Below are 12,436 nucleotides of genomic sequence, written 5' to 3' on the forward strand. Positions count from 1 at the left end.
AGATGGCTTCGGTTCTTAAAATCCGTTAAAGCTATTTACATATATTATTTAATATATTAAAGTTATTTATTCTGTTTTCTTCACAACTCTAGCCATTAAAGGGAAGTATACATTTAATAAAAGTATTTGATTTCTTTTAATCTGCTCTGCTGTCAAGCAATTCAGGCCAAGGCTCATGTTTTGAGCCAAGACGACAGTGGAGGTGACCCAGCCGAAGAGCTCAAGGGCAGATGAGAAGTGACGGAGGAGGAAGCCAACCACAGGGGAGCAAGAGAGTGCCTCTGGGGAATCTGTACTTTTATTAGTTTCAAGTAAACAGTACTTTCGTTACACATTTTTATAGTTTATAAAACGATCCCCCTAATTGCGCCTTCTCTCCCCTGGCTCTCCACCTAGCCAATATATTAACGGTATCTGCACTCCCCATGCCGTGCTCCCCATCCCCGTGACCACCTATCGACGACGAAGTGGCACGTCTTGAACCTTTCGCCTCATTCTTCCAGCCCCCAAACTCCCCTCCCCTCTGTCCGTCACCGAACTGTCCTCTGTTTGCGAGTCTATTTTTGATTAGTTTGCTCTTCGTGCTCCTTAGGTTCCGCATGTAAGTGAAATCTTGTGGTCTTTATTTTTCTCTGTCTGAATCATTTCATGTTTAACACCCAATTCCTGGCACACCTAATAACAAACCTTAAAATGTAAAACCCACCATAAGAAACAGAGATATTAGGCTGAGAAGAGAACTATGAAAGGGACCATGCGGAATAACGTTAAGGAAATACCCACTATGTCTAGTGCCACGCTGAGTCTAAACACTGTCTTGACGACAAAGATGGGAAAAATCGAAGACGAACTAGACATGGGCAATATCGTCCCACGGTCATGAAGCAGGTTTACTGAAAATCTAGGGTAATGTGAAAGATCTTGCTACTGTTCCAGACAAGGGACTAAACTCAAAATTTTACATATTTCTCTTTCATTTACCTTAACCCAGAAAAAGGATTGGCATTGAGATTTTTTAACTAAAAGCTTTAACATTTTAAACGCACCGTGAACGTGCATCTCTTAAGTAAGTATCGCTTTGGCTAGAAACATGACAACAGCTAACATAGAGATTGCGCAGGTATGATAAAGGTCCAACTGGGGAAGAGGAAGGTAGCACTGGCTAAATTATAATGGCACTTGCACAAAGGGTTCCAGTTAAATATCCTGCCAACAATTTCTCGAATCTTCCAGGAGAGGTGACAGGAATTACTGTTCTCATTTCTCAGACTTAACGAACACAGCAGAGGCAGGTTAATGCAAGCCATGAGGAAAGTGCGTGGGCTCATATTGGCACTGGGTGGCACTGGGTGTCCCTGAGTTTTCCGTTTCTCTCTCATCCTTGCAGTGTATCACCCAGGACAGCCCTATTTTCCCCTGTGGTTACATCAGCCCACCCCCAGCCCTTTGCATTTCCACCTCTCCTTTCTCCCGAGAGAAATGGTTCGGGGGTTGAGAAACTGCACACATATCTGTGATTCAAAAGCAGAAAGGTTTCAGTCACTCACTTATCAGGTCCTGCCAGAATCCTCAGCCCCTGGCAGCCCCTTCCTCAGACCAGACCCCACTTGCAGGCTCAGCCCCGGTTTCTGGAAGGAGTCCTAAACACAGGCAGGAGAGTTTTAAGAACTTAGGCCAACAATCTGGGATTCCCTCTCTCCTGGGTCCTCCAGCCAGTGCCCCATTCGTGTGATGAATCCTCATGTGGAGCTCCCAATGGCTACATTTTTCAGACACTGAAAAATGATTTGCCTGCCAGGCTGGATTGCGTTCATTCGTAATAGATCCTCAGCCTATTATTATGTGTCAGACTCAAATACGAATCGTAATGCCTGTAATCAAGGGATCGAAATCTAGAATCGAAGGGAAAAATAGCTACGCAAACAAATAATTACAATAGAACATATATAAAGGTCTACGTAGCAATAAGCACCGTCCTGGAAGCATGCATATACAACCATAAAGGAAGGCTTGACCGGACCTGTCTGCAACAGCAGAGGTGGGCTTCACAGAGGAGGTGACGTGGAAGGAGAGGAAGAAGAATTATAGACCGCTGGAACAACACAGACATAACATTATTGGAAAATGGTATGCTTAGGGAGCACAAAAGTTGGTGGACTCGAGTATATGCAATATCAGAGCCCGATTAAGGAGCAGACCTGTCAGCAGCTGCCAGGCACCAAGGTTAGCTCGAAAGATCTGGAAATACAATAAAATGGAAACAGTGTACTTCCCAAATTCTCAGCTTAGAAGAGGTTCTGAAAGTAGTTGGTAGCCAGGGCAGAACAGCTTGGACTAACAGAAAAGGAAATGAGCTCTCCTCACTTCTCCTCCCTGATGGGCTCTACCTCTGCCCCCGAGTAAACGAAATTAATGTTCAAACAACACTGGTTTGCAGACATTTAGAGGATGTATCGATGTGTGCACCTCACCCTGACGTACATAAGAGAGACTACTAAGAAATTATTCTGAAATAATAATAATATAATAATAGTTCTAGGTCCCGAAATGTAGTTTATATGTTATTAACGTATTCAATCTTTATAACACCCCATGAAGTGGGTACTATTATCTCCATATTTCAGATGAAGTAGAAGCACACGGTCATTAAATAACTTTCCAAAACTCACACAGCAAGTACGGGGCCGGGATTTGAACAAAGGCAGCCGCCTCCAGGGTCCCCCGTTCTTAAACTATCACACGATCCTGCCATATTGAGTTTTTACTTTATCCTCTGGGGAGCGTAGAGCTGAAAAGGTTTTTTTTTAAGCCACAGAGCGATCATCCGTGGGTGAAGACCACTCTGGAAGACTTCGGGAAATCGAGTGGAGTTGGGAGAGGCAGAAACCCAAACAAGAACAGGGTACAGGAGGTGACAGGGACCCGAAGTAAAGCCGCGGAGTGAGTTGGCAGAGGAGGGGAAGAGACTGCCCGGGTGTTAGGGAGGTTAAGTCACTAACATCACATAAGTAGTTGCTAGTGAGGGGTGACAGAAATTAAAAAAAAAAAAAAAAAGATCAAGGCTTTGAAGATCGGGTAAATGAGAAACTAGTGTTTTCTTAAGGAAAAATCTGATTGTGACCGAATGCTGAGCTCGTGACTCTCGGTGCCACGAGGTTAAAAGACTCCACAGCAAGTAAAATATAGAAATAGAGCTCGATAGGACAGCTGGAGTTAGAGAGAGACAGATCTGAGAGACAACAAAGGTACCGGAAAGGATGAAAACCCAGGGAAAGATATAAGGGCAGCAGATGGGACCCCGTCCACCAGCTTTTAAGCCAAGGGAGAAGAGAAGCAGGGAAAGAAATCGAATAATGAGTTGAAAGGCAGTAAAAGAGGAAGGAGAAAGTGGAGTCGTGCAAAGCCAGGGAGGAGAAAGTTCCGGAAAAGAAGAAAAAGATCAACCGTGTGAAATGCTGTGGAAGGGTCCATTCTGGCTTCGAGATCAGGTGTTCTGATAAAGGGGCCCCTGAAAGGGCCATGACGACTTGCTAAGGCGCCCACAACTGGGTTTCAGCCTCCTCTCCCCGCCCCCAGCTCCCACGCCCGAAACGCCCTGCCCAATGGACGGGCAGGACTGGGATCAAGGCTCTCCTCGCCTTTCCAGCCTTGACTTTCGCAGCCATAGGTAACCACCCCCCATGAGCTCTGATCCTCTTCCTATGACCTTCATCACGGTAGAGACACGAGGACATATCTCCTCAGGCTAAAGGACAGAACCCAAGCAGAACTAGACATGTTCTCCACCTTTGCGTTTTGATCCACGATTTTCTTCAAGTTTTTCAGCAGATGATTATTGGGACCGCCTTCTTTCTCGTTCACATACACTATTCTGTCCAGGTCAGGGAAGTTCCGGTTCAGATCTATTCCCTGGGCATTGCTTCGACCCACGAACCAGTCCTTGAGCTCGCCAGGCTGAAAAAAAAAAAAAATCAAAGAGAAAAATCATCAGTTATTCATTATTACTATTATTACTATGTCTCCATTAATGATTTTCAAAATAATTTAGGATTATTTATTTCAACACTATCCTCCCAAACTGGTATTTTCACTACTTCAGTGATATAAACATAAAGGAATCAGGCTTAAAATAATTGTTATAGAATTTTGAAAATGTCTTCAATAAATAATATTTTAAACGTTAATAACAATAGCATTTAAAAGATATTTATCATCAAATTGCAAAAAAGTCAATATGTAGTAGTAACGCATGATGCATTTCAAAGCAAGCCACTCTATACTGAGGCCTAAATACAACAGTCATTGCCTCTGTAAATCACAGCAATCTGGCTTTAAATATTAAATAGAATAAACTATTAAATAAAATCAGAAAGTTAAAATGAGTTTAACACAAATTATTTATATATTACTATACTTCCTTCTTCCAGTCTTCAGGAAAAAAAGATAAGCTCTAGAACAAAATTTCTCGAGCTTTGTAAGTTGAGAAATTTCTGTTCAACTTTAAACTCTTCATTTCACTAATGGTATAACTGGAAATTTAATGAATTTCTAAGATCAGTTATATTCCATAATGTGGATTTGTTTTACTATTAAATCATATCAAATCATATCACATATAGATAATATCCATATTCTTGAGATCATGTGAGCTCAGATAGCTTAGACTGTGAGAAATAAAAACGTTCTAGAAAATAGCAATAATAATCTGTTGTCCATTCTGTCTTAGAGTTCTGAATATCACCTTAAAATGTTAAATAACTTAATTCTCTATGTTACTAGAATTCTTCTCTCGGAACTTTATAAATTATATCAATGTTATACTTCTTTACAGAAATTCACTGTCTGGGTTGCTAACAATGTCGAACTATCAGATTGTTGAATCTTTGATTCTTAAGGTACAAATTGATTTCTTAAGTGCAGATAAACACACCAGACTATACTTTAAGATGTTCCTGTAAAATAATAAAATTATTCCAAGCTGTAGCAAAAAGCCAGAATAATACCCTCCACTCCTATCCAAATAAAAAGGGAACACACACCATATATCTTCTCTTAAAACATCATTACTTTACAGCTTTTCTAACAATTAAAATGTGTTAAATTAATTTTAGTGGGGTTTTTTGTTTGTTTGTTTGTTTTTTACTTTCCTCATCCTACACAGACAAGGATTAAATAAACATCAGTGAAACATCCATCTGGCCAAAGTCTTTTTTTCCTGGGTGTCAGTAGAGGGCGCTACAACATCAACCCATCTGATACAGCAGCGCCATTACTCTAACACAGAGCTGTGCCTGTGGTCTTTAGATGGAAATTTAGCTAGTCACAAACATGAATGAGTAAATACGATTTATTTAACAACAAACAAAACATTAATTACTGACTTATTAACAAAATCGTTATTTGCACTCTGCTGAAGAAACTCTCACCCGTCATCCCTTACCTTCTGAACTTTCTTCTTACCAAGTTAAAGGACGTCTGACTTATACCCTCCACTGCGCCCTATGTGAGCGCATCACATAAAGATGAGCCCATCCGTACGAATATGCAAAACGAGGGAAGCGCGCCCTGCTCTGAGCTGGTTCACACTCACCTGAGACGCCGCCTTCTCAAAGCCGTCAGGGTTCAGAGAGGGCATGATGTGGATCCGCGTGCTGTGGATCAGCTTGACGATCGTCTCGTTCCCCTTTTGGTATTCATTGCACAGGTACTGGGCCAGGAAAATGAGCAGTTCCCGTCCCACGGCCTCGTTGCCATGCATATTCCCAATGTATTTAAATTCAGGCTCACCTAAAAGACCAAACATAGATATAGTATGGAGATGTTTTTTTCTACAGCACCAGACAGCAAATGACATACAGTGCCAAAAATATTGTATATCTACTAATTTATTACACACAGCTGAAAACTTATTTTCCCTCCAGAGCTGATGCCTAAAGAGTCCACCTTAAATATCAAAACGCTCCGAACACCCCTTCTATTTCTCTCTCCCCAGTTACCCACTTGTTATGGACTGCATCGTGTCTCCCAAATTCATACGTTGAAGTCCTAATGGCAATATGACTGCATTTGGATGCAGAACCTTTAAGGAGGGTAGTGAGCGCTAAATGGAGTCATAAGGGCGGGGTCCTAATCCAACAGGACTGGTGTCCTTATGAGAAGAAGAAGAGACACTTGAGATATCTCTCCTCTCTCCCCACGTACATGAGAAAGGGCCATGTGAGGATACAGCAAGAAGGAAGCCACCTGCAAGCCAGGAAGAGAGTCTCATTAGAAACCAACCGTGCTGCCTCCTTGATCTTGGAATTTCCGCTTCCGGAACTGTAAGAAAATGTATTTCTGTTGTTTAACCCACCCAGTCTATGCTATTTTGTTACGGCAGCCCGAGCAGGGAAATATACCACCCCAACCCCAATAACTACTACTACTAATACATTGTGTGCCTCCTATTGGTTAAACACTGAACTTTTTGTATGTTTTCTTACTGAGTCCTCACCGAACACCTAAAACATCTCTATGTTCAGATAAGCAACTGCTTAAGGGGCCTGACCACAGTCACACAGCCGTGAAAGCAGGATTTGAATACCTATCGTCTGAAATAAATGGGCGTAAATGCTTAGAACAGTGCTTGGCAAAGAACAAGCGCTATGTGTTTGCCATAATTATTTTAATGTTATCATTGTCACATGACGTTATCCTGTCCTCATGAGATGCTTCAGCACGCGATCTGGTTTTCTCTTTAAAACTAAAAGCCCACTAAAATGTGAAAGACAGATCTTTATGTCGTACAAATGCAGCCCAAAGAGGGTCGGTTTTGCCGAAAGGCTCAGTTTCAAACGTGGATCACTATCGCCCATTTCTGCTGCTCCCCACTGCATTTTAGGAGTATTAGCACTGCAGAGCAGCGAAGTGATGTTGGTTAATCCTGTCGGTCTGATCCTTTCAGCTTCATCATACCCCACAGGCCCAATTTCCGTAGCATGAAGGATTCTCCCATTTACAGAACTACTAGGACCGCTCAGCCCTGGTCAAAGCGAAGAAGTCAGCATTATTTTTCTCCTGGAAATGCGTTATCTAAATATTCTTTGCATGAGACTCCTGCGTGTGGGATTTAAGTGACTGCTGACCACAGAAAACCGTGTCCTGCGTGACCGACCTCACGGCCTGAGCCTAAGCTAATCTTAATCTAAGGATCAAACAGGAGCAACTCAGTGCTATTTATATACCCCTCGTTTTTCACCTTGAGCGGAAGTCTCGAATAAAATTACCCCCTAGAGACTTGCCCAGAAGGTATGTGAGAAGAGATGATTTCTCTGCTTCTGATTTCAAAAGTCAGAAGACCCTTTTTGCTTGCTGTCAAACTCATGTGCTTTTATAACTTCCCTTACTGGATACATTCACTCGGCAGAGGCCCAGGAGAAATCAGAGCCGTCCATTATAAAAGAAAAGAGAGACTCAATTAGCCAGAGGAAGATTAGAAGCCTGCCCTGCAAAGTTTGGGGGCTTTCTGGTCCTGCTCCCTTACTTAACCTCACAGTTTTAAAGCTTCAGTCACTCAAAAGAGCTTGGCCTGCTACCCGCAAGAGAAGATGAGCATGCTGACATTTTCTATTAATTCTCTGGATTTTTTTAAAAAAATCTTTAAATGGAGCAAATTTGTAGTCACTTAGTCCCTCAGTATATTTTGTCTTTGAATCTAGAGGCTCTGGGATGAATCATGCTCTCTCAGTTCTGCCTATCCTGCGTTACTTATTTATGTTTGCAACTCCCAATTTTCAAATTCAGGAAATTTCCAGTATTGCTTTGCTTCTTCGACTCTGTAGGGAATTGCTTTCGGGAACAAATCTCCCCCAATATGTCTATTATATTTGTGAGGCGATAATAACAATAATGACAGTAGCAATGCTTTAGGTTGACATGAAAATAGGACTGTAAAAGGCCATTTTATGGAAGATACTAATGGATGGAAATAAAATGCGAAGCACATACGACGTCGCAAAAGAAAAGGCAAGTGTATTTTTATCTTCCTCTGTCTTCAGGAATAAGTGAGATCGCTAGATAATGCTATTCCCAGAACACAGAAGGACTGTATGCTTTTAACATGTCTCGCGAGATGAAAAGCTACAGTTTAAACACAGCGTTTGTTGAATGTATATATGCAAATGCTGGTGTCAGACACACTACACGGTTACCCAACAGTGGATATAGCTGCCTTCCTTAACTCAAGGAATGTAGGGTCTGGAAGAAGACACAGACGTGCAAGGAACAAACAGTGTCCAGGGTGAGGCAATGATTAAGGAATGCTGGACACACAAACCACCACCTTCCAGGTTCCAGACTGGAATATTCCTACCACCTCTACGGCCCCTCTCTAGCCCTCTGCCCTCCCAAAGCTGAAGTTATCTTTTCAAAACACAGCTCCCAGTGGGTCTCCTCTACCTAAAAATCCATCCGTTAACTTCCCGTTTGCATTCACCATAAAGGCAAAGTATTCTCTGTAAGGTTTTTAACTCCCACGCGGTCTGGCCCGATCCGCCCTTCTGCTCTCTGAAGCTCTATCCCCCCCTCCCTCACCTCTTCAGCCACGTTTCCTCCAGCCACAGGGGCCCTGGCCTACACACACACACACACACACACACACACACACACACACACACCCTCACATCCTTCTGATCATGGATAAATAAGGTTTTCTCAGAGTGTGCTTAGTCCACGTCCAGCTCCTTTGTTATTTTTAACACCTCGGTTTGAAAACAGACAGTGATCAGCGTGGCTACTCGTTTAATTTCGCCACCACCAGGCTGTATAGACGATTTTAGCTCACCAGTGTCTCGCTCATGCCCCGCACAGCCAGAGCCGGGGACGTCGTAAGAGCACAATAAGCAGCGATTCAATAAATTCATGAGTAAATGAGTAAATGGACGGTCTGATTTAAATCCCATCCTCCCAGCAGCAGGACGGACAGGGCGGCGTGTCCTCGAGATAGATGCGGGGGGAGCCGCGGCTGCCAGGACACCTTTCTGGAACCGAGAAAGGAATAGACAAGGGAAGGGGGCTTGGGGGACTGTCAGGGAGACCACGCTCCACGGGGAATATTTAGACCCCTCGACGCTCGTTGCCGCATTTGACACTCCCAAGAAGGCATGAAAATTCTTCTCTGGACATGAAGGCAGCAAGCAGTGTTGTGAAAAGCTGGTTTCCCAGGAAAAAGATTAATCTCCATGGTCTCGAGAGAACTGCAGACCCTCTCTAGGCAAGCAGCTCCCAAGCTGTTTTTGTTATAAAGTCTAAAAAAAACACAGACCTGAAGAGACATCGCCTTTAGAATCCTTACTCCAGAAACAGAGATAAAATGGAAGACTTTGGCCTTTGAACAAGCCTCCCTCTCTGTGTGTCAACTTAACTTCGATTTATTTAACGAAGGAGGGGCAGCATTTCATCGTGGCTTGATTCTCTTTTCTGTGCTGCACAGATACGGTCGACAACAGGTTGCTAAGTGGGTGATGGACACACTGCTGTTTACAGTGTCTACACAGAGCAAATCCCAGGTATCGAAGGTACATCGTACGGTTGGTAATGCTCACGTACCATGCTCGCCTCCCGACGGGACGAAAAGGCAGCTGGAACTCTTGCCAGCACACCTGAGGATGGTTGTTTTCACATCCATCTTACTCTCCTCGCTCACTATCTAGTCCATCTTCCTTGTCACACGGTGGGTACCCTGAGTTCCTGATGCTGCAGTTCAGGGATCATCAGATGTGCCCGGGGCACCTGCAGAAGCCCGGGGAGCACGGTTTCCCTGTCATGTCAATTTTTCCACGATCTCGTGTAGCTATCCGTTTTCCAGGTACTTCGCAAGTCGCACGATCATTGGTCAAGCCGTGACTAAAAGAGGATCACCTCGCAAACCAAATTCTCCGCGGCCGGGCCGAGTTGCTCCCTTTTTAAGTCTTTGGATCCACAGAACACTTAACCTAGCCGGTTGGATCAGTATTCTCATTGGAAGAATAACTTATAGGTTTTTAAACAGTGTAACTGAAGTCAGAAATAATTCAGTAAATTCCAAACCAGAGCAGGCGAATGGTTTTAAGTTCTATACTTGCAATTCTTGATTTGTCCCAATTGTCTATTGGTTATTGGCGTGATTGGAAATAAAGCAGTAAATAAAATAAATAAATAAATAGATAAATAGATAAATAAATAGATAAATAAATAAATAAATAAATAAAAGAGAAAGGAAAGATAAAACAAAGAAATGTCCATTCTTCAACACTGAAGCATCGAATTTTATACCCCACAAACCCACACTCCTTAGGCTTAGCATGTGGGAGAAGTTTGAAGCTAATAGTAGATCAGCAAAGGCCTCCAATGGTAGGAATTAAAAGCCTTAAAGTAACCAGAGAGCCCCCAAAGCAGACGTCTACAGGCGCAATAGGCTAAGCCTGAAAAAAAAAAAATTAAAAAAATCAAATAACGGGGCAAAAAAGTAAAAAATAATACTGTCTGCCTTTCGCACAAAAAGAAACATTTACTTCTGCCCTTGGTTTGTTCCAACGTCAGCCACTCTGTCTCTAATATTTTCTCCTCTTGGAAAGAGCTGACCGGCTGACCACTGGGTAGAGTCATGGATTAGAAAATTTTAAGGCCCCTTTCAGAGCGTACAGTCAATTATTCGATGACGTCTAAATGGGAAGAAAACAGCAGAGGGAAGATATCTATTGAAAGAATGAGATAAATGTGAAAGTGAGTTGTGAATTGTGAAATTCTACGTTAAGTGTAACGTCGCTATTTAGAAAAATAAGCAGATTAAGTTATTTTAAGAAATAATTTTTTTAAAAAAATACATAGCTAACATACAACACTATATGTTAGTTTCAGATGTACGATATATAGTGATTCGACATTTATATGCCTTACAAAGAGATCATTATGGTAAGTCTAATAACCATCTGTTACCGTACATAGGTATATTATTGACTGTATTCCTTATGTTATACATTACATCCCCAGGATTTGGACAAAAAAGAAAGAATTTGATTACAGTAACTGAACTCTTCCATCTCCCATTCTATAAATAGAAACGACGCACTGAGATGAATCCATTCTTTCTCTAACATCAAATTCTTGCCAAAATATAAGTCCGCTAACTCATTTGAAAATTATATACCTAACTCACTGATTACACAATTTTTAGAGCTGGTTGACAATTTCAAAATACATGTCCCTAGTATATGTGATCTACTAAACACATTGCTGAATTAAATACAGTGTCCAAAAATAAAACCCCATTAATGTAAAACTGCACATAACCAATCATTTTGAGAACTAGATGATCAAATACCTAGACAACCGGCACAGTCACCGAACTGATTCGATTCACAAACAGCCAAGCAAGCAAGTCGGAAACATCTTTGGAACAGATGGGCCTTTTCATCAATGCTCTCGCTTCCTCGGTGGTAAACCTGGGGTTCAGACGCTAGTGCTACTAATTGTTTCCACTTGTCTGACATGCTAACAGATAGCCTGTAAATCATTCTTGCAGAATGAGTCCTGCAAGTTTCCTAGAACTTGTCAATACGAACATGATTCATCAGCTCGTGTTTCAGCACATCTTTGCAGCCTCTAATGCTAAGCATCTTACTAAAAGAAATGGACAGTGCCAAGGGCCAAATAACCCATGGAGGAGGGCGGATAATGGTTATAAAAATAAAGTCTTCTTCCACCTAAGAGATGAGGAGAAAACAAAAAATGGAGGGAGGGAAAGAAATAAAGGAAAGGCAAAAGAGTAAAAACTGGTTGTAGAAGGATTTACGGAGTATCGGAGATTATAGCCTCTCCCCTTGCTTCCTTTTTCAGAGCCATATTTGAAAGTAACTACGTTAACACGGCATCTTGAAAGTGAACTCTTCATCAATTTTTCATGGGCAAGTCAAAATAGAACACATTCCAGATTTATTTCACAGAGATACATTACAGAATTATTTTTGAAAGCATGAATTATGTATTAGCTACTACACATAATTTTAAAAGTTCTCTTACATTAAATCTAGACTGTTTCTAGTAATATCCTAATTGAAGAAAGTGGGGGTAAACAAAAGAACGGAAGACATTTCCAGCCTTACAAGTCTATACGACAATGTCAGAGTTCCATTATTAACAAACACCTGAGATTTTTTTTTAATTAAAATATTTATTTTCACACAAGTATGCTGGAAACATTTTACAGGTACCCACATACAATAATATGCTGGTAAACGTTTAACAACCAACTCTGATCTGTAGCATTGTTCACTTTCCGTGGTGTAAATACTCCCACCATGGCCAATATGAAGCTACCATACAAGGTCGATCAACTCACAAATTTCCTGAAAATTAAAAACTGGTCTCATAAGCCAGTACAAGCCCTACTCCAACACACCATTGCTTGTGAAGAGCAATT

General features: G+C 41.8%; 1 protein-coding gene across 1 annotated transcript in view; it reads right to left on the reverse strand.

The window, feature by feature from the left end:
• CPE (carboxypeptidase E) overlaps positions 1-12,436 on the reverse strand; it is a 79,523-nt gene that overhangs the window by 16,001 nt on the left and 51,086 nt on the right. The window contains exons 2-3 of the mRNA XM_036233979.1: positions 5,591-5,787; positions 3,787-3,954 (exon numbers count right to left, since the gene is read on the reverse strand). Of these exons, the coding sequence (XP_036089872.1) occupies positions 3,787-3,954; positions 5,591-5,787 (365 nt within the window). The remainder of the gene's footprint in view (positions 1-3,786; positions 3,955-5,590; positions 5,788-12,436) is intronic.

Source organism: Rousettus aegyptiacus, unplaced genomic scaffold (assembly GCF_014176215.1).
Source record: "Rousettus aegyptiacus isolate mRouAeg1 unplaced genomic scaffold, mRouAeg1.p scaffold_m13_p_16, whole genome shotgun sequence".
NCBI classification, from domain to species: domain Eukaryota; kingdom Metazoa; phylum Chordata; class Mammalia; order Chiroptera; family Pteropodidae; genus Rousettus; species Rousettus aegyptiacus.